The 23,547-nt window shown below is 40.5% G+C and overlaps 1 protein-coding gene across 4 annotated transcripts in view; it reads right to left on the minus strand.

Annotated features, from left to right (window-relative positions):
* Positions 1–3,194: 3,194 nt before the first annotated feature.
* CERS6 (ceramide synthase 6) overlaps positions 3,195–23,547 on the minus strand; it is a 311,203-nt gene continuing 290,850 nt past the window's right edge. Inside the window, exons 9-11 of one of the 4 annotated variants that reach the window (XM_035007836.1) lie at positions 10,242–10,298; positions 9,607–9,630; positions 3,195–7,154 (exon numbers count right to left, since the gene is read on the minus strand). In XM_035007836.1, the coding sequence (XP_034863727.1) occupies positions 6,872–7,154; positions 9,607–9,630; positions 10,242–10,298 (364 nt within the window). In that variant the 3' untranslated portion in view covers positions 3,195–6,871. Of the gene's footprint in view, positions 7,155–9,606; positions 9,631–10,141; positions 10,299–23,547 lie in introns of all 4 variants that reach the window. The other 3 variants (XM_035007838.1, XM_035007837.1, XM_035007839.1) reach the window with 3 other exon arrangements.

Below are 23,547 nucleotides of genomic sequence, written 5' to 3' on the forward strand. Positions count from 1 at the left end.
TGGTGGCTGCATTATATGTTTTTTCATAGGGCATCTGTTTTATTTTTCATAATACTGGTGGTGGTGGCGGTGTGGGGTGTCTGGTTGAATGTCAGTGCTATTTTTATGGTTCTGGAGATATTAGGTGACATAAGCTTAGAGCGGAAGAGTAGCTGGGGAAGACAGAGTTACACAGGAAAAACTGAGAAAGAGGGAAAGAAGCCCCAACACAGGAGGGCACGGACCCAGAGAAGATAATCAGTCAAGCTCCTATGAGCTACACTGACAGGGATGGTTTTGTGTGTGCTGTGGTCTGGATTGTTGGTCCTAAGTGCTTCTTGTTATGATTTGGAAAAAATCAGTGCAGTCTGATATTGTGAACTTTTTTTTTTTTTGGTAACATTTTATTTATTTATTTGAGAGAGAGAATGAGATAGAGAGAGAGAGCATGAGACGGGGGAGGATCAGAGGGAGAAGCAGACTCCCTGCCGAGCAGGGAGCCCGATGCGGGACTCGATCCCGGGACTCCAGGATCATGACCTGAGCTGAAGGCAGTCGCTTAACCAACTGAGCCACCCAGGCGCCCTGTGAACTCTTATCTCTCTATAAATATTTAATATTTTTTTTCCAGAATGAAGCACTACATAAAATGTTACAGTTTTTATATCTTAATTTTCAAAGAGATACTGCAACATATTATATATATATATATATCATGTAAATGTGTTAACTGTGTTAGATTAATATTTGTTAAGTGGAGTACAAGGTGTCAGATGGTGAACCGAAGTTCAACGAGACACCACAAGAGAAATTGAGAGAGACAGATTTCACACGTCACAGGGGAGGTACACACACGGCACAGCTTGAGGGGCCACACAGGTTGGTGACGGCAGGGTGGAGACTGAGACAGGACCTGGGGCACATGCCTTTATTAGGGTCTGTGAGTAGAATGCTTTGGGATTCCTGGGCTAAGGCTGGATGAGTCAATTCAAAAGAGTGGTGTTTTGGTAAACCCCATGGTGGTCTTATCTAGGGGGAATATAAGGCCTGCAGGCACTGGGAGGGAGGGGAGATTGTTGATCACAGGGGCTATTGGGGAAGTCATATCAGGGACTTACATTTGCTCGTGAGTCTGAGGGCTGCTCTCCAGGGTGTGCACCTGTTTGAGGGGCCAAGGTCAATTTAAGGTCCCTGTAGGCCACATTGCAAACAAAATGGATGCGGGGCAGCAATGCTATGGAGTAGCTTAGCTAAATTCCTGACAAAATAGAGATATATTTATGTTTTATATATATGACGTATAAATATAATATAAATATACTACTACCTTTTCAGTAATCGTAATGATAACTGGGATTTAAGGAAAGTTTGCAAGAAACTAGTAGGATGACGTGTGCCCTGAAATAAATCTTGTCCAGGACGATGTGACATATTACCAACACCAGCACTTACAGAAAATATCATTTACACATGACTCCTAATACTTATCTTTATTATGAAAGTGTTTCCAAAGTAAAATGATCCTCATAATAATGATTGCTTCCAGAGATCAAGAATGAATAATTATATTTTCATATAAAAATCAGCAAAACACAGTAACAATACATAAAATAATTCTAATTGGCTAACAGTACATCATTCCATTTCTGACAGAGATGCTCAAGCACTGAATTGTCTTAAGAAAACAAGTAAGACTTTGTCACCTATCCTATTTCTCACTGCAAATTGAAAAAAAACCAAATCCCCAAACGAACCCTCTCCTCCTTGCTTGGTCACAAATGGCCGTGGAGGTAACCGATTCTGTGGGCACACCAAGAGCGGATGAGAATCATAGGCTCAGAGGCTTTATGAAACTTTTGGAAATCAAACTTGGAGGGGGTACTCCATCTTTAATGAGTCTCTCAGTTAAACTCCCAGAACTGCCACACAACTGTTCCTATTACAGAACTAATTTATCTTTGGCAACTAATCTTTAAAAGCCTCTAATTTTTTAAGGGCAGTTTTACAACGACAGTTTAGAAAAATTACCGTAGATCCAAGAGGGGGAAAGAAATGATCTCTATAAAATCTAATTTTTCACTTAACATAGAAATCATACCAACAGCTGCTGTCCCTGGCTTCCAGGCCATGCAACATATAGCAAAATAGGAAACCAAGCTTTCATGGACCTGTGTGGAGGAAAACAAGCTTACATGGGCACAATACTTTTTAAGAAAAATGGAATCAGTCAGAGAAAAGAAGTGTGGTAAACAACTGATCCAAAGTCCAGCCGATAAGTGACAATATTTTGGTTTTCCTTTCATCAAGGTTCCAGGAGGCTGAAAGGAATGTGGGTGGATGAGATGAACAAGACAGATCTTGGGCTAACCGTCCCCTCCCATCAGTTCCTGGTAATCTTGAGAAAACCTAGTCTTGTGAAGACACCATAAGTTACGCCATCTGGCTGCAGAGACTTTTATTTCTTTGAGCTGATGGGGTCTTAGCTTGTGGCCATTTGCTAAGCTCTTCCTTTCAAAGGCTTCAAGGCTGAACTTAAGTTACAAATACCTGGAAAAGGCTAAGGTTCTCCTCTGGGTGTCTGCAGAGCTTACAAACTGTTCCTTATCATGTTTGATGCTCTCTAATAAAGTTTTCTCCATGAAAACCAGCATCAGCTATGCTCCCTCTGAATATATATTAGAGACGTTACAACTGCATAGAGTGGACAAACGGACAGGCTTCCTCAGTGTCTACTAAGCATCCCTTTGAGGAGGGGAGGGGACTATATACACAAAGGCAGACCACAGGGTCCTTTTCTGGCCTGCTACGATCAAGAACTAAATAGTGTGGCCACAGTGAACCAGTACTAATTACTACCTGCTGCATTATGCATGACTTCAAGAACTGCTTATGATTACTGAGGCTATTCCTTTCATGAACAGCTTGCCAGACAGCAAGCACAATAACCAGAGCGAACTGCATTTTCTCTTCCCATACAAGTTACTTAAAAATTGAAGTGCCTTGTCATCACTTTCTCATCAGGCTGCTTTGATCTAATTTGGTTTTTTCTTACTTGAATGTTCTAAAGATTTCAAGGATACTAATATTTATCTACAAAGCAGGAATCAGCCAAAGACAGAAAAAAAAAATAAGCTAATTAGTGTCTTAAGATCTCAACTATCACAGGAAATGTAAACATTTAACCTTTTATTTCCCAAAGGATTTTTTGAAGCTTCTCTGGACATAACGACATCATCACATACACAAACAGAATCTCTTAACACCTTTGGAATTATTCTGTACACTTCAAATTAAGAAAAAAATACTCAAATATTCAGGCAACTTTGGCATTAACATTTCTGAGAAAGGGACAAAAATAACTCTCGATACAAAGTCATGAACAGAATGGGAACAATCATGGGTGTCCATAAAGTTTTCTCTGAAGAGCTCTTTTGCAAAGACTCAAGTGAACTGAACTGAAACCTCATTTTTTACTTCAGCCCAAATAACAATGAGGTTCACATACACAAAGTGGGAGATCCGGATCCTTTCTGCCTAAGGTAAAAGCATTTGGTTCGCTCAAATCCAAACCTCTATCAAATACTCAGAATGGACAGTTGGCAACAGAATGGGACATTATGAGGTCCACCCACCATTTTAGCTAAACGTGGCCTGATTTTGTCTCACTGAAGAGTTATTTCTCTCACCCAACTGCTTGCTTTCTTTGGGGAGCCTACCTTTCTTCCTAGCTCATCTTTGTCAGATACCTGTTTCGTTATCTGATGGTACCTCAGGATACCATCTATCTAGCAGCCTGGCAGGAGTTGGGTGTTAATAAAACCTTGGGGTGAAACAGCAACCATATGCATTTTTTTCAACATTCAGCTTAATCATCCCAAATACTGATAGTTAGTCTTCTATTCTCCACATGTGTACCATTAAATTTGGAAATATGAACTACATTTGGCTTATATGCCGACCTTAGGTCCTCTGCGACCTTAGCCTGAGGCAAGAGAAAGGATCCTACCAACTCTCAGCCGGGTGAGTGGCATGAACAAGAAGTTGAGAGGGAGGTGGGAAGATTCTCTTATACACGGTGGATAGTTTTTATGAAAAAAATATGGATAAGGATGAGTCAGTGCTATTTTGGTTTTATGTTTTTGGAGAAACATACATGTACGTACATAGATCACACATTGTCATATCATTTATTGACCCAAGGCCAAATTCTACTTGATTTTCTACTTTTTTCTCCACTAAGAGATCTAGGAAAGCTATATAGCATTAGAGAATAAAATATTAATTTTTCTAGACTCCTTCCTACACACCCCCTTGGTACCCTGGAAAGGTTTGAATATGACCAGGAGGAAGGAGCTAAGTGGAGCTCAACATGGGCTAAGTTAATTAATGGGAAACAATACTTTCAGTAACCTACAGCTGAATTTACAAAATACACTTCCAAAGCTATGGCCCGGCACAAGTAGAAGACAAGATATCTCACATTTTTTTCTCTCTCAGTCTTATCATGCCACCATGATAAGTGGGAGGAGTAGACAGAAATATATTATTTTGTATCTTAACAGGTCTACAAACACCACTTTGATTAATGAAAAAGAACTCTTTGTCCTAAAATGCAAAATGAAATAAAAATCTATAGATACATAGGGGACTGTGTTAAGTGAACGTCATTGGTCACTGAGGCTCTGAGTATTCTCAGTCCTACTTCCAAGTGACTTTTGGGAAAAACAAAAAATTGCTTAGATTTGTCTTTGCTAAGGACAGACTCAATTTACTTCTTTTCATGCAACTCCACTAAACCATTAATTTACAAGCCGATCTTTTTGAAATTATTCTGTGGTAGAGTATCAGATGATCCAAATTTGAACACATGGTGGTTCTCTGGTTTATTTCTCCCTTTGGGAGGACTTGCTCCAGGCACTAAAGCAAGGTACAATTCACTCTTCTTCCCCATATTTTAGTTGATAAGAAAGGAAACTTTCACCTTCTCAACATTTTTCAGCTATAACATGCTCGCTGCTTCATTTTATATATCTGCATTTTAGCAGATGTTCAGATGACTAACAAGTAATTTTGATGTTTTATGACTGGTCTCAAACCATCCACAAATTACACTCCTAGATATACCCCTGTTTTGTGAAATAAAATAATAAGGCTTTATGAGAAGAATTAGTTGCATCGTTTTCTCAATAAACAAGCAGACATATGTCTAAGGCTCTTCAATTATTACTGTGAGCCTTATCAGAAACAGACTACTTCATATGTAGGTGGGGAAAGATTTAATATTACAGTGTGAGGTTTTTTGTTTGGGAGCATTATTTTAACGCACAGGTTGCAAACTGCTGGCACAAAGATTCATTTCAATTTTTTCCAAAAATTTGAATCGAATGTGAATGGCTGTAAGCAGGACATGCACTCCCTAGTATTTCTGATGCTGTTGTCTTTACTATCCCCTGACTCACACATTTATGCTACTGCATTGTGGTTTTGAACACTTATTTTGTTTATGAAATAAGTGTAATACCTTTTTATTCGCTCTTACTAAAAGTTGGAAGGAAGGAGATAAAATCTTTGGTTTACGTGAACGGGTTTTCTTATTTATACATAAATAACACTGCCATGTAGGAGACTATAGCAACTTATTTTTCAGCAGTCTTTCTCATTGCTGATATTGCCATAGTCCGGTACAATTTTTATTATTTTTTTCTGAAAATAGCTCCGTTTGAGTAAAAATTCCTAGAAACCGAACAAGTCTTCAAAGAAGCAAACCAAAGGACTTCAAGCGCAGCACTACTCAGTTTCTAGCAACAGGAGAGTCACTCTGGGTCATATTTAAGGAGAAAGGACAAACAGTAAAATCATCCTTCTCCCATTGGCTTTATTTTGCTCAGAAAAATCAAAACACCAAGATCAAATACTAGATATCTAGCACACTTCTTTGAATGCTGGTTGCAATAAAATGCTTTATGCTAGAGCTGACCTTTGCCAACTGTTCAAAGTCTCCTTTGCTGTGCCAAAATATACTTAGCTTCTTTTTTTTCATGACATGACAGAAGATTGCAGTAATTATAGGGGTACTGCTGAAATCCGGTTGAAATCAGCTGTTCTCTTTCTGTTATTCTCAGATCATGGGACAAATTCCCAGTAGTAAGAGTGATTTCATTGTTCGTAGTAACTATGACCTTAGGCAAAGGTCCTCCTTCAGAGCCAGAGCACTGACCTCATAAGAGGGAATAGACACACAAACAAAAACAACAAAAACCAAAAACCAAAAATAAACCTCTGCAACCTACAAAGTTCATCTCCAGCTAGCTACCATACTCATTGAAGACATCTTGGCTGTGTGCACAAGAAATGATGTCTATTCCAAAGCAACTTAATACAAAACAATTTTTTAAAGTTCTCCAAAAACCATACTCTTTAATTTGAACTGCGCATTGACCACGAAGAGGGACAATTAAAATGCCTAGCTCATCCTGCTTAAACTTTACACTGGGAAAACGGCCCCTGGGGCTATATAGGCAATTTCAAAACAGGCACTGTAACACAAAGAAAGCAAACCTATTTGGAGCAGTACGAGAATCTTGCACTGGGTTTTGCTTGCTCTAAGTGACAAATTAAATTATTTGATGCTCCTGTCAAACTGAGTTACAGCGACAGAGAGGGGTAGAAGCAGATGGAGCATCTCCTTCACTGTCATAAACCCAGAGAGTAAAAGGAGTGAGGAAGCCCTCATTTGTCCACAGATTTACCAACAAAAACGAAATATAAATAATACTCTAAGCCAGTACAAACGCAAATACTGTTCCCTTGTGTCAATTACATATAGCATGCCTACGTATAGAGAATGGTCATTCTTCTTCATTCACAGACAGGACATATAGCAGTGCACTAGTCAAAATGCTTTGAGAATCCTAAGTTTTGTTTCTGGTGCTGAGATATAATGAAAGGAACTGCATTTGCAACTTTTAAATACTTCCAGCAACAAACAGTTCACTTTGTTCGGGACTTGTAGTTTTGAGTAATTAATCATCCACGGAGCAAGACCCAGGCAGGAGGTACCCATTGGTACCACTGGTCCCATTGGTGGTGGTCGAAGTGTGAGGGTTCTTCCCTGGAGGTTCGGAGTCTTCCTCATCTGAGCTAGACTCAATATCACTTCGATCATCCTTGGACACCTGTGGAATACAAGAAGGTGAGTGGAACCAGTTCCTAAGGAATCGTTAAGCTATAGCATGGTCAGAGAGTGCCTGTAATCATACATGAAGGGAAACAGATGCAAACGTTAAAAATCGAAGAGGACAGGCACGTTGCCATAACAGTTAGTTCTCCTGCAGTGGAGATGTGCAGTTTTGGTGACGAAGTCAGTTATCAAGGAATGGAACATAGGTGGATTTAGGTATCACAGGGGGCTAGACATGCTGACCTCTTTAAGGTACATCTGGACAATGAGAACGTACTAGACCCTGAAACCCACTCTTACTGGTAAAGTGACATATGATAAAATTGGAATGGCATTATAGGAATTTGGTACAAATGGATCAATTTACTCTCTGATGGTCACATTCCCCATGAGAATCCTGTAAAGGGATTCACCACACTAATGGAGATAGTCACTGGCTTAGAGAATTTAAAACGTCATTCTTCTTTGGCTTTGTAATATATTATTTGATGACTTAATTTGTTTTTCTTTTCTGTCTGCTAAAATTAAGTAGGAATTTTGTTTTATATACTACGTGACAACTAATGGCAGGGGGAGGCATTTTGGGAACCTGCTGGGTGAGGTCTAGTTTAAAATATTTCCCAAAGAAAATCTATCAACCAGATCATCACAAATGGGCTCCCATCATTTCAATCCTCTACCCAGTCTCCTTACGTAACAAGGATGGCAAGCTCAGGCACCAGCATATGCATTACCATAAAGGACAAAAAAAAAAAAAAAAAGTCACAGTCTAGCAAGGAAGTAATTTAGGGAGAGATTAAGAAAACACTCAACTGCTTTTAAAATTAAAATAGTTTGAACCTCCTACTCTATCGTCTAAATTATGGTAAGCATTTTTACCCAACATGCCTTAAGACCTCTGAGTAACTGAGCACCGTTCACTTATTTTCCGAGTGGGGTGGCAACAGGGACCTAGGGGCCTGGGGGCCTCGCTTCGTAGAAGCTTTCCCAAATCCAGCTGCCTGCCTTTCTCTAAGAAGTGGTGTATCAGAATGAACTGAGGGCTTTTTCACATCACATCCTCTCTGTGCCATGCATGCCCCCCACCGGAGAAGCCACCATGGCTGCAGGACAACGTCATCTCTGTCAGGTGGGTGGCAACGAGGCCGGGTGAGAGTTCAGAACCGCTGCTCCTTTCTAACCAGAAACAACCAAATAAACACGGTACAAATGGACTTCACTCCAGTGCCCCTTGCAATGAGACTGAACACACACGAATCATCTCCAAAAAGATTCAGATACCGAAAGACCAAAAGGACTGAATTACTTAGGATACGTGAACTTAAACAAACAAACATGGGTCACAAAGACAGCATGATAGTAAAGCTCCACGACATTTAGACATCCATTAGTCATAAATTAAGCTGCTAATCGGAAAGAAAACTCCAATTTCAGAGAGTGATCAATTTACATTTGCATGCTTAGTAAGATTATTTGTAATTGCATTTGGAAAAAAAATTTATGCTTATGTCACTTTCAAGGAAAGGAATAATTCAAAATGTCTCAAAATAACCCATAGAAAAATAGAGTCCATAACCCATGGCCAAGATGAATTTAACTGTCCTAGGTGAACAGCAAGGGTAGTTTAGATATTCTGAAGCCTGACATCTGTAATGAAATTAATAATCATCTCTTGGTAAGACTGAAGGAATAATTTGGAGAGAAGACAATAGGTCTGGTGGAAACAGCAATGCAATAAGGATACAAGCAATCGAATCCACCTGTCCTTGCCTCTTTGTCTTCGGCTACCGTTACCATGCTGATAGCATTGTGCATGTTGATGTAATTTGTACCCAGAGGAGAAAAGGAGTGTTTTTTAACAGAAACACAGGTGCTCATTTTAAAGAATAAGAGGTCACAGGGAAAAAATGAACTTTCGCCTCTGAACAATTAATTGATCGAAATACTTTGGATCTATATAAGAGCTGATACTGAGAACTGGCTGCACAGTACATGACTAGATGTCCCGAGCCCCATGGAAGGAGCCAGCTCTGTTTACCTCGCCGAGGACAAGGTGCTCAGGGCAGACCAGGCAATAGCTGATGCTCAGGCCTCCGTTCTGGACCATGGCAATCCTCTCCCAAACTCAGTTCTGTTTCTCCTACTTCACTTTTGTCTATCTCTGGTTTTTTAGCAAACATGCTAAACGCCAATGAAAAAAATTCCTCTCCTTCTGTTGGATGATGCAAAATTTAGCAGAATGCAAGCTCACACAAAGGGCACTACTAACCGAGCTGTTTCTAGTATCCCTTGCACCTGGTGGGAGCCGCACTTCAGTTAAAGCCTCTGGTCAGTGCCAACTGGTTAGCTAGAACAATACACATGGAAACAAAAGCATCTGAGTGCCCCTCCAACAGGCGAAAGTGGCACCCAGAACAAGGAGAGAGAGAGAGGCATGAGGAACTTACATGTAAAGGGTTCCACTTCCCAGCCTTCCAGGGTGGCAGAAGGAAGAGAATAAACAATGAAAGTAAGAGAATGTTCCGGAAAAGTCACTGCTCCCAAGATACGTTATGTGAATCAGCCTCATGAGTCCATATTTAAACAAAGAGATTTAACTAAGTTTTATTGGAAAAATCATAAATGGGCATACTGCACCAAGCAACCCTTCTCAAAAGGAAAGAAGTTATTAAATTTCTGTTCGGCACAAGTTTAATCAGAGAAGGACCATGGGAAACAGAGGGAGGGAAAGAACACAACAAATAACGTATCATTATTAAATCTAAAATTATAAATGTAGATCGGTGGGAATCATCAGCAACATTGTTTAGAAAAATTAACTTAAAAAATTAACTAAATAGAAGAAAATGAAAATTTGGTTTCTGTTTCCAGGAGGTTAACATAATAATAATAATAATATAAAAAAAAGGTAAAAAAAAAAAGAAGAAGAACCAGAAAACATACTTTTCTGGGACGTATCAGAAACAGTAAGTCTCATCTTACCTTGCCTTTTGAAATAGCTTTGCAAGCTATTTTTACGATTAAGTAAGACCAAAAGCAGTTCAAGCCTTGTATTAGCAACAGCAGTAGATTAAAAACCCACCAGGAAGGGTAAGGTCCAACGATCTCCCAGCTTTCAAATAATGTGGTATTTAACACCCTAAGGAAAAAGAGAAAGTAATCACTGAACACAACTTTTCGCTCTGCCTTCCAAGGAACATCAGTTACTGCATAGAAGCACAAAGCCAACAATACCCACTAACTAGTCTCACCCTCCAAGGATGGTCTGAAGTCTGACCAGGTACTTCGAAGAGTCACCGCTGGAACTATTTCCCTGGTGTCATAACATTCATTTTAATTCTAGCTTGAACCACGTACTTCTGCTCCTCTTTCACCTGCTATTATTTCTTCATTAATTTCCATCATGTTTTTTGGTTGTGATGGTATCTCTTGCTACTTGTCAAAAGGCCTGTTTTGTTTTCAAAGTTGCTTTTGGTCTTTTAAGTGTGAGGAATACCATTGAGTAACATTACAGTGCAAGAAAAAAAAAAGGGTTAATTAATTCCAGAAACACTAGTTGATAAGTTTAAACTGTATATGTAGCACAGTGGTGGTTAGAATATACTTAAGACCTAATCCCTGTCCTCAAGTGGTTTACAGTCTAGTTGGGGAGACCCTACAATGTACTTAATTCTATAAGCCTTCCTCTGGGAAAGAACTGACAATTGAAAGATACCATTTTGAATTGATGCTTGAGATGGGTATTGGAATGATTTTTTAAAAGATTTTATTTTTGGGGTGCCTGGGTGGCTCAGTCAGTTAAGTGTCTGCCTTTGGCTCAGGTCAGGATCCCAGAGTCCTGGGATCCAGTCCCGCATTGGGCTCCCTGCTCAGTGGGGAGGCTGCTTCTCCCTCTCCCTCTGTCTGCCACTCCGCCGGCTTGTGTGCTCTGTCAAATAAATAAATAAAATATTTTTTCTTAAAGATTTTATCTATTTATTTGCCAGAGAGGGAGAGAGAGGGAACGTGCAAGCACAAGCAGGGGGAGCAGCAGGCAGAGGGAGAATCAGGCTCCCTGCCGAGCAAGGAGCCCAATGTAGGGCCACCCAGGCGTCCCAATAAATAAAATCTTAAAAAAAAGATTTTATTTTTATTTATTTATTTGAGAGAGAGCGCACAAGCAGGCGTAGCGGCAAAGGGAGAGGGAGAAGCATGCTCCCCGCTGAGCAGGGAGCCCGACCCGGACTCGATCCCAGGACCCAGAGATCATGACTTGAGCCGAAGGCAGACACTTAACCAACTGAATCACCCAGGCACCTGAAATGACTTTTTTTTTTAAAGACTACTTGAATATAATGAATGGACTTCATTTTAAGAGTGTATACATGAGGTACGCAAAAGTATTTGAGGTAATTGGTTGTCCCTGTAATCTACCATTGAGAGCAGGATGGGCAGCCACCTAGGGCAGGTACATAAGGACTGGTTTCAGTGCTTCACTCTTGTCCCTGCTCTGCCCTCTCCTATGCCTTTAGAAACTGATTCATCCTCCTGGACTCAAACCGCTGCCATAGAGAAGCACAGTACCCACAGAATTTTGCAATCACTCTGACTTCCTTGCTTTCCTCCTTTGTCTGGACATCTAAGGATGTTGGCAAAACTCATCTATTTCCACCATCTGCCACTGCAGCGCTTGCTGGGACCCCACAGGAGAGGTTAGGTGGACAACATTTAGTGGCTAAGGGGTAGGGATGGAAAACTTGTAAGACATAGACCACTTTTGCAAGAACAGAAGACAGAAAATTTTAATATAAGAAAGAATGTGATGAGGGCGCCTGGGTGGCTCAGTTGGTTAAGCGACTGCCTTCGGCTCAGGTCATGATCCTGGAGTCCCAGGATCGAGTCCCGCATCGGGCTCCCTGCTCGGCGGGGAGCCTGCTTCTCCCTCTGACCCTCCCCCCTCTCATGCTCTCTCTCTCTCATTCTCTCTCTCAAATAAATAAATAAAATCTTTAAAAAAAAAAAAAGAAAGAATGTGATGAGTGCTTTGAGAGAGGTTAAGAAAAGTACTTTGTCAGTTCACAAAAGGGAAAAAAAAAACCTCACTTAATGTGCAGTTGGGATAAGAGGTAAAGAAAAAGGGAGAGTGAATAATAGACACAAACAGGCTCTCTATCCCTAATTTCAGCAACCCACATTTACAGACCAGAATGAGATGCACAGAGTACGTCTATATCCTGTCACACTAGTTGTCTCTCAAGAACAATGTACAATAAACATGGATGTTAAAATCTCAAAATCAATAATATGGAATTAAATTTGACAATTCATTACAAGTATATTACTCTACAGTATAGTAGAATTCATTCTGGTGGAAGGGGACAATATTAGGAAATCTGCTAATATAATGTATTACATACCCATAGGCCAAATTGGGGCAAAACCTAATTATTTCAATAGCACTGAAAGACAGTTGGTAATGTTCAATTCCCCAATGCTGATGTTTAAAAACTAGAACTCAAAGGATTTCCTTAATATGATTTTTACCCAACTCAAGTCAGCCGTTGTTACCATATTTAACAACACCAGAGTTATTGCCTTTATAATTAGGAACAAACCACAGCCAGCCAGCATCACCATTATTATTTAACATTATTCTGAAAGTTCTGGCCTTGAGTGTGGTAGAAAGTCGAAGACTTCATTTCAAATACATAAACATTAAATCTCTATAACTGTTTTAGAAACAGCAATCAAAATTTCCAGTAATAGGGAACGGTTAAGAAATTAGTTTTCATTCTTATTCCAGAAATCATGAACTCACTCAAGTATTAAACATGTTTCAAGAGTTTCTTATGATAGAGAAAAATATGTAATATCACCTCAACTTCATAAAATAAATACTGTTGACCCTTGAACAATGCAGGTTAGGGACACCAACTCCCGATGTAGTCAAAAATCCATGTGTAACTTTTGACTCCCCGAGAACTTAACTACTAATAGCCTACTGTAGACCAGAAACCTTACCTATAACAGTCGACACATATTTTGTATGTTATATGTATTATATACTGTCTTTGTTCAATAAAGTTAGCTAGAGAAAAAAGGTATTAAGAAAGTCATAAGGAAAATTCATTTATAGTACTGTACTGTATTTATTGAAAAAAATCCATGTATAAGCGGACCCGTGCGGTTCAAATCCATGTTGTTCAAAGGTCAACTGCAATTGTACATATATGCACCCACACACAGAAAAAACCCAGAAAATTATAAGTCCTTGAAAAGAATTAAACAAAGCCATTATAGGCTTTCTTTGGTGCATTAGGGAATTTTGTATTTTCTTCTTTACATTCTTCTTTTTTTCCAAATACATTATAAATAATTAGAAAAAAATACAAGTTATTTCTAAGAAGGAGCACATTAGGATAATCCTGTTTTTTAGCCTTGTTTATTATCCCAAGAGACAGCCATTTTTTTAAACACCAGTTTGCAAGCCAGAGGACAACAGATCTAAACAACGTCCAACTCCATGGCAGTGAGGGAGGACCCATACATCTTATGCTTTTCTATCTCCAGCACCTTGCAAAATACCCAGAAGTAACATACTTGTAGACATGTTGGCTGATTGTGTATTTGTTTAGTAATCAAGTAAATAGGCATGTACAAGACAGCTCTGGAATAAATCAATTTTATTTCAGAACTAGCTCTGCTTCCTGACACACTGTATGTTTTGACATTCAGAGGGAATCTAGTTTCATTTGAACAGAAAGAGGTCCTGTAGAAATAGCAACAATGATTGCATTATGCTATTCATTAGAAATTAGCCTTTGCCGGATTACAGGTTGAGAGCCTTTCTCACCATTATGATTTGCTTGGCTTAACTTGGACAGGTGTCATGCAGTCATTGGCGACAGGGCATTCACATTAATTTCTGAAATGCTACATCAGAATTCATAGGCTTCGCCATGACAATCAGTGGCACCTCTGAGATGCTGCTCACAAGTAATGGGATTTCTTTGAAAATTGACTTGGATGCCTGCAGAGACACTTGGGAAAATATAATCAGTGCACCAAGTGGATATATCTCTCAGTGAGAAGCTTGGTAAGAAAAACAATATATTAGGAATTTAGACTGGGGAGAGAGATCTCATTATGCCACCTGGACTCTGAAAAGCAGCAAACCCAGGAAATGGGGTCTTTGTTTGCTACAGAATGTTTGATGAGGAAATTGTTCCTTTTCGGGCAAACTGTTGAAATGGTGAGTACAGGATTTTATCCTTTCTCGGAGGTAAGGGTTAGGAGTATCTACTTTAATGATGCTATTGCAAATTTATGGTGACAGAGTTCTGACGAGGGGTTATCTCTAAGCACTGATAGAGGGAGGCTTCTGGGATCCTGGAAACATTTTGAGATCCTGATCCATGTGGTAATTATGCAGATTATACATACACAAACTTTATAAATGTAAAAATCTATCAAGCTATACACCCAACAGTTGTGCACTATACTATATATGTGAATTATACCTCAATAAAATAAAATGGGAAAAGTACTCTGCGGGGCCAAATGTCACCAATTTGCAACTTCCGGCTTGCATATTTACTATAATACCAGTGCTCCCCCCACCCCCCGACAATAATTGGGGTCAACATATGGCTTCTAAGAAAATAGATTTTTTTTTTTTCCTTTCCCAAATAATAGCCCACAGCATCAAACCTCCTGCTGTTGCTTAAATCATGTGGTGGACAGTTTGCAAAGGAGTCAGTAAGGACCAGAAAGGACCATTTTCCTTTTCATTAATTTAGGCTCACTCAACCACTAGATGGCACATCACACACGTACAAAACATGCTCAAATAGGTCTATTCTGCCAGAACCATCTGCCAAGGTGTGGCTCCCAGCACAAAAATCACTCAATCTTTGGGTTACACTCTCCTTTCTAAGAATCTTCCTGAACAACGGAATGAGGAGGCTTCAGTCTGCAGTAATTTCTTCCTGCATGATTCTTTTTTTTTTTTTTAAAGATTTTATTTATTTATTTGAGACAGAGAGAATGAGAGAGAGAGAGCACATGAGAGGGGGGAGGGTCAGAGGGAGAAGCAGGCTCCCTGCCGAGCAGGGAGCCCGATGCGGGACTCGATCCCGGGACTCCAGGATCAGGACCTGAGCCGAAGGCAGTCGCTTAACCAACTGAGCCACCCAGGCGCCCAAGTTGTGATTTTTTTTTTTTTTAAAGATTTTATTTATTTATTTGAGAGAGAGAATGAGAGAGCATGAGAGGGGGGAGGGTCAGAGGGAGAAACAGACTCATTGCCGAGCAGGGAGCCCGATGCGGGACTCGATCCAGGGACTCCAGGATCGTGACCTGAGCCGAAGGCAGTCGCTTAACCGACTGAGCCACCCAGGCACCCTTCCTGCATGATTCTTGATGAAAATGGATGCCTGCAGGGCAAAGCTGAGCTCCCTGTGATTCGTGGGTGATGTGTAGATGCACCAGTTACCACCCCAACAGATTAGCCCTGATGAGTTATTTTAATGGATGTTTAATGAATCATAAGAATTTAATTTGACGATGCCTTATAGTTACTTGTGCTCATGTTTACCTTTTACGGATTCCTCATCTTAAACTACCACAGAAATATTGTACAGACTATCCAGAGGCAGGGATATATACATGCATGCACAAGAGGAAAATTTACCACCTTTTTTTTAGCAAAGAAAACACAGTAGTCTCATTTTAATATGATATTTAAGGACCTATATTCTAAGCATCAGCGTGTCTTCTGCTTTCCCAGGCCTCAGAATTCTGTAAGTCTCATAATATAACACAGCACAGTACAGAAAGATCTCCACTGTTGTCTCATTTGGAAAAGCTATAACCAATGCTTCATTTCTTCATTCTTAGGACTGGCAACTCAAAGTTTAAGTTTGTTATCTTTAATATGTAAAGGTAATGAACATTCTCACTTTTGGCTCTATTCTTACTTTTAAAATACTCCAGTAACTTAGAGGTAGGACCATATAATGGTGATTGAGATGTTAAAGACCAGAGACCCAGGTGCTCTCATGGTGTGGATGAGTCACAGGTGGATGTTAATGATGAGCCCAAGCCCCTGACCACGGCTAGGACCACAGGCTCTGCCTCACTCCTTCTCTTCACCCCCACCAAAGAGCTCCATCTGAGCCCTGGGTGGGGGTTTCTGAAATGATCTATATAAAAACCACAACAATAACTGGACCCATGTCTAATATCCAAAGAGAGCAAAGACGCTTCTCTAGGAGAATCGGGGTCAGGGTCTCACTTTGAGCAAAGCTGCATAATGCAACTGAGGGTAGATTAAAAAGTAACATTTGCTTTATAGTCAACATTAAGGTGTTCTTTACTTCAGAGCTTTTGAATGGTCTTGGTTTTGCTTCCCCAGACAGACTTCAGTATATTTCATGGTGTGTGTTTCTCCGGCATATATTTTCCTTTGAACTTACACAAAACATAAATGAAACAGATTTGACCTAAAGATGGGTCTAATAATCTGCTGGCATGTTTCACTCATTTTAAAGTAGATGCTGAGAGAAAAGCATTTAAAAATTTACACTGAACAAAAATGCTGGTACTTAACACTTGAAAAAAAAAAGAGTCTCATAATTAATTCACTGTGATAAGCAACCCCTCTCCATCCTGGTTTTCCTAAGGTAATAAAAGCTCTGGGCCTAAACAATTATCTTTATCAAGTGTTGGGTAGTCAAGGCTGCAAAAGGCTTAAAGCCACGCTTGTAATTTTCTTTTAACGAGACAGTCCCACCAGCAGCCCGGGTTTTTCCAAGACACTGTTGTTTGTTGGCAAGTTTTCTAGGAGGACAGCTCTGGGTAGCTTGTAGCATGGGTACCTAATTATTTTTGAACAACAGACTCACGAAGTCTGTAACAGAGAGAGAAGTGATCTCTCTAACGGGAAGCTAAAGTTGAACCCGGATGAACCATCCATCTTTCATCTGGCAATGGATACACCACTTCTGCCTTATTCCCATCCGAGTAAGACATGGTGGGGTCTTACTTTTTGGTCTTAGCCTAGCCAGACTTAGGAATTGGTCACTTATACTCTTGTAAGTGGTGACTTCCTGCCTGGGGCAGCTGTTTTTCTCATTAAGTCACTGCCTTCTTGGTGCTCCCTTGCTGTCTGTCTGCCTGAATCCCCAACTCCCCCACTGCCTGGTCTGCGTGTCTGTGTCACTCATCTGCCAATCTGAATCCCTCTAGCCAAGGCCATGTCCTTCAGGATGTATCCTGCTTCCAACATGCTTCTTTTCAACCCTCTGCCTAGCTCTTTGTTGCCTTCATACCCCTTAAAACAGACTTTTGCCTGGTTCTGTATAGCTGTTCTTTACTGAGTAGCCCCCATGTTAAGCACTGTGCCAAACGTATTACCTATATTTCTGCACTTAGTCTTTTCAACACCCCTGTGAGATCCCTGTAGAGTAGGAATATTTATACTAGCTAGTATTTATTGAGCATTAAGGTAAGGTATGTCACCATATAGTCAACTGAACGATTTAAGAGAGCTTAGATCATAGTAGTACTTCCATTGGAAAGATGTTCGAAGAATTTTCATGTTTATTAGACTTAGTCTCATTAATAACCTATAAAGTTGGCAGATCAGATACAATACCAAATTTTTGGTCAGGAGACCAGGATCTCAAAGGCTGATTTAATTATCTGAAGTCACAATACTGTAGTTTTTTTTTTTTTTTTAAGGCTAATTTATTTGAGAGAGAGAGAGGTGTTGGGGAGCAGAGGGAAGGGAGAGAGACTCCCAAGCAGACTCTGTGCTAAGCTCAGAGCCTGAGATCATGACCTGAGCTGAAACCAAGAGTCAGATGCTCAACCAACTGCACCACCCAGGTGCCCTGTTTTTAATTTAAACACATATCTCTTGGTCCCCCTTTTTAAAAAAATTTATCAAAACAGAGGATGTGTACTCTTCATAAAACTTTGAGCAAAAAAGAGCTAACAAGGAGGTTCAGAAGACATCATGTTTGGGCTGACAGGCTAGCAAGACAAGGAAGAATGCTGTCCCTCTGCCTCTTAAAAATCCCTTGAGAAGTTTCCAGAAGTTCCCCCAGTGGCTCAGGGAGAATCTTCATATTAATTATTCAGGGATCCAACTCTACCCATTTTGTTTAGAACCTGAAGAGAGTCGGCATTGTCTTAGAAACTGTTTGTGTACCACAGGTATTAGAACTTCCTGTCAGCTCTACCTTCATTTGCCTAGAAGCCTGGTTGTGAGATCTCTCTGCCTTATCAAGAAGTTTTCCTAGAGTAATGGATCAGACAACAGGTTAATCTGAAATCACGTTTTAAAACAAACAAACAAACAAAAAGCAACAACAAAAATTGCTAAAGAGCTAAAGAGTATCTTGCTCCTGAAAAATAGACCCTCCCTCTTCCTCCTTCCTGATTGACTTTCTTATTCTCTTATCTCATGTCTTCTTAGCTATGAGACTCTGACCACAATTACTTCTAACTTTCTGGACCACATAATTTCGTCTGGTCTCCTCAGTGTTTGATGCCTGGTTCCCCAACCCTCTGGAAAACTCTGGCTTGCCTGATGCTCCCTGCACTGGGTGTCCCTGTCCTGACTCTGCCCCCAATACCTCCCCACGCTAAGCCGTGCCAACTCCTTCCCCTTGCCTGTAGGTAGAGAGGGAGGGTAGAGGCAGGGCTTGGGGGAGAAAGAAGGTTAAGTCTCTGACTCCTACCTGGGTTGTATTAAATCTCACTTCTAGGAGCTCTGTGTGTGGGAACATGATTTGGCGTGTGACATTTCTACACATGTAATAAGTCACATTGTATTGGATTCTAATGACCTCATCTCTGGGAAGTGTTACCAGTACCTTTTTCATTTCTTTCTATTTTTATTTAATGTTTCTAGGATTCAATCTTTAATGTATCTTTGGGAAATACACCTGAAAATTTTGGAAATTCTGCTGCAAAGAGAAAATGTATCACAGGCCTGCAGTCTTAAGGGACACCGCACCATATTATCTAGCTGGCAAAGAGATACAGTAAAGGTGTCTGAAACAAAGAACTGCCTCCCTAGAGTAAATCAGAGTTGATAAAACCAAGTTGGAAGAGCTGAAAATCAAGGAAAACAAACAAATAACTACTCCCCATCCCCCAAATAAGAGGAGGGGGGAGGAAAAGGGGAAAAAAAAAAAAACAACTCTAATAGAGCAAATGAAGAGATTTAGACAAGAAAAATTTGTTTTTGCAGGCTTTAAAAGTTTGAAAGAAAAATAACAAATATGAAACCATATGCATTGAACAAGAACAGGGCAATTGGTGAACAAGAACAGGGCAACTGGTGAACAAAAACATTTATTATAATCCTAGCATTCTAGCTAAAAAAAAGCATTGAAATAATGTTAACTATTGGACTCCCGTAGAATGGACATACTTGGGAGTGTGGGTGGGAAGTGTGCTTACTCAAAAAGGAATGGGCCGTATTGAGTATTATGTCTGAATTATACATCAGAACACCTGGATTCTATGCCTAGTCTTGATTCACTGATGCAATGATATTGAGAATCTTTTTTTTTCCCCCCAAACCTAAGATTCCTCATCTACAAAATAAAGGCCTAGGCTAAGATGATTATTAAAGGTTCTTTAAACTCTAACAAAAATATCCATACAAATTCTTATGTTTTTAGATTTACTTAAAATTTTACTTTTTCTGATTATTTCTCCACGTATAAGAGAGCCCACATGTATAGATGCATTCTTCTCAAATGAGTCACATTCTTTTCTCTGAACTTAAAACTGGACAACTAAAGCCAAGAAAGCAGGAAAGGTTTTGTTTTGTTCTACTTCCAGAAATACGGGGAAAAGTAAGAAAGTAGAAAACCAGGCAAAATGTATAAAATCTCATCTTTAGGGAAGGGACCAATGAAGGGCATAAGGCCTTGAGAAACTGTTGTATTTATGACAGCAAAACCTCTGCATAACTGGCTCGACTGTGAAATAGCGGGGGCAGCCCTAGCTTTCAGGAGCGGGGCATTTTGATCAGAAAACAATGGCTACAGGAATTAGTAAGCACCCCGGCTAAGCTTTGTCGTGGCTGCCAGCTACGTGCCCCGTTCCTTGCTCGCACACCATCAGTCGTTTCTCTGTGGAACTGGGCAGTCAGGAACACACATGGCTGGGCGTGACTTGTCACTGGAAGTATATCCACAGCCCTTGGCTCACGTTCCATGTCCAAGCCAGCAAAGCTGGAAGCTACCAACAACCAGTTTTACGATGTTGCTCTCTTTAATTTCCAATCTGTGTGAAAGACTTCAGGCATGGACTATATAACCTGATGCCACTGGACACAAACAATTTTCAAAACAAATATTCTTACCATTTTCCCCCCTATGACCAGTATATACCTCTACCTTATGTTGAATACAAAAAAATGACATCTCCGAAATTAACCAGACATCCTGGGTCTTCTTTCACCAACCCACGCAACTGTATCCCTGAGAGGGATTTTAAGATGGATAAGATTAGGTATCTATACTCAGAGAGCTTACAAATAAGCACAGGAGAATAGAAAAATACATTGATTGTTAGGGTAGAGCATCTTATTATAATAGGTGTTCCAGGCAAAGGGAGTATTTTGAGCAAAGGCTTCTGCAGCCTGAAAAAGCAAAGAGTGTACACAAGGAATCATGAATAGTTAAACTGAGTACCTGAGGCAGTCGTGAGGGAAGGAATGTTAGTTGGCATGATTTAGTGGAAGGTCTTTCTTGCTGGGAAGAGAAATTTGAACTTACAGTGGAAAACAAGGGAAATTCTTGGATGATTTGGGTATGAGTGGGTGGATAGGACTGGATTAAGGCCTTGCTTTAGGAAGAATCTCGTAAAAACTGTGTTTGGGCTGATGATTTCCATCAGGAGAGAGAGGGTATGTGGGGATACTGGGTAGGAGGCTACCACAGAGATCTTGGTAAAAGGACATCGGGTCTCAGAAACAAGAGCAAGGGAGAGAATAGCATCTTTGAGAAACATGCCTGCTCTTCAGAAACAGTGCCCGGTGATTGTAGCTCATGGAAACAAGTACTCCAGAATGGTGCAGAGCAGTGGGAGAGAAGGAAGAATAGGAAGAATGAGGTTCTTCATGTGAGAACAAAGCCTTGATTTATTTATTGAAATAGCACTGGCTCACATTGGAGAGTTTACACTGTTCTAGTACGGTACCTGGGTGGTGCCAGACCACATCCTAAACCACATCCTCAGTCCTATTCTCTTTAGAAGGTGATCAACTCATTTGTAACAATCGGTTATTAGTATCATGGTAAACAGTAAATTTCCCATCCACATTCAAGCCCCCAGATTCTTTTAACCTGATACTTATTGCTGGAACCTCACAGGGTGTGTTGGCCGTTAGTATCAGTTTTGAGGTAACTGGGTTTTTTGATCAGGGTCACTGCTATCATTGATATTTAGCTGAGTGACACACACCTGTCTTTTGCATAACATGGAGGCAAGCAAAGGTAGCAAGGGAAGCTTGGTTAATTATCTGGTAACCAAGAAAGTTAAGTGGAATTAATTTTATTTTTATTAAGTTTGTACTCTATGCCCAAGACTGCTCCTGTTGTAGGGGGGGTCCATATTAGTGTGCCTCACAGAACTCATAATCTATTTGGGGAGCAGGGGTTGAAATATAAATTGGCATACTGTATTTTGTGGGTAGTGTTACAATATGTGTCAAAATGTGCACATCTACTGAGTCTGTGATTCTATTTCCAAACTTTTGTCCTAAGGAAGTAATCAGGGATTTGTGAAAAGATTTAGCTCTAAGGATGTTCACTTAAATATTATTTATAATAGCACACTACTTGAAACATCCTAAATAATGTCCCAAAATAGGGCACTCATAAATAAACATGACCTTTTCATAGGATGAAATACTCTGTAGCCAATAAAATTATGTAATAGAAGAACGTTAATGAAATAGAGAAATGCTAACAGTCCAATGTTAAATGAGAGAAGCAAAGCTATAAAACACTGTGTGCAGAATGATCCCATTTTGGTAAAGAAAAAGATGTAATTTTAAGCCCACGAAATGTTAGAAACAAAGACATCAAATTGTGAACAGTGGTTATCTCAGAACTGTGGGACTGTGATTTTTTTTTCTTCTTTGTGGTTTTTCAGATCCCATAAAATTTCTATAACGAATATTTAACTGTAATGTGTATAGAATCACATAAATAAATTTAGTGTAAGTTAAAATTTTGAGAAAACCATATGAGAATGATAATAGATAGCTAACTGCTAACAAAAGCCCCACTAAAGGTCTTAACTGGGGCAAAGAGAGCACAGATTTTCGCAGAGCCACGTGGATTTCCCGAAAGCCACCTCCACTAAGTCTCAGAGCACGGAGGGGCAGCCTTGTTCGTCAAAGCCCCAGCTTCCTGCTCTGGACGGGGAGACGGAAACGGGCAGCACTTGTCCATGGTGGCACCAGCTGCTGCCCCTGCCCCTTCAGGCTGGCGGTGCTCCCTGGGAGAAGGGGTGCTCCCTGGGAGTACTTGGAGGTAGTGAGGCCAGGGAAAAGCAGGGCACCCCAGCGGTGCCAGAATCCCTCCCTCTCTGGGACGGGCTGTTCACAGTGCTCACGCCAGAGACATGTGAACAGTAAGTAAGCAGCTCATGTGAATAGTAAGCAGCTATCTCGATTCATTTGTCGTCATGGGTGGGACGATCCTGAGAGGGTAGAGGGGTCAACTTAAACACACGTCATTAGCACATGGGATCACTTCTGTCCCTTCCATATGGGTGTGTTGGTATGTTTGGAGCTGTTGTTGTCAACTATGAAACCAGCCTGGCCTCTGCACTCACCTTCTGTTATTTACTTATTTTATAGTTTTGTGAGAAAATGTGTTTTGCGAGATATGAGAGAGCCTCTGGAAACCATGGGTACAACACCCACACGATCTTGTCGATCTTGTCTCAAGGGGCAGGGGGAAACAGACAAGGGAGTGGAGGAAGGGAGGGAAGGGGGAACGTCACGCGGAGAGTGGATGGCCAGGGAAGGGAGCCGGAGAGGAGGAGCGAGACCGGAGCCCTGCTCCCCGGAGGCATTACCCGTGTCTGTATCTTGCCTGAAGGCCAGGCCTTGCACAAACTCAGCCTGACCTTTAATACCACCGCATTTCTGGGATTAAATGTTACACTAATAAAAAGAGAGCCACAAGACAAATAGTCAGGCCTTCGAACATGGGAGAGAGAAGTGCCTGTGCAAAGCTCAGGGCCTGACACTTGAAAGCTCCTTCCCCCTGTCCTTGCCAGGAAGGGAATTTACCTGCTGTGACCTATTTGCTGGAAGTCAGAGTAGGTGCATATTCAAACAGTTCACTGAGGAAGGAAGCAATATAAAC

The sequence above is a fragment of the Mirounga leonina genome, unplaced genomic scaffold, assembly GCF_011800145.1.
Source record: "Mirounga leonina isolate KUSES-001 unplaced genomic scaffold, KU_Mleo_1.0 Mir_151, whole genome shotgun sequence".
Lineage (NCBI taxonomy): Eukaryota > Metazoa > Chordata > Mammalia > Carnivora > Phocidae > Mirounga > Mirounga leonina.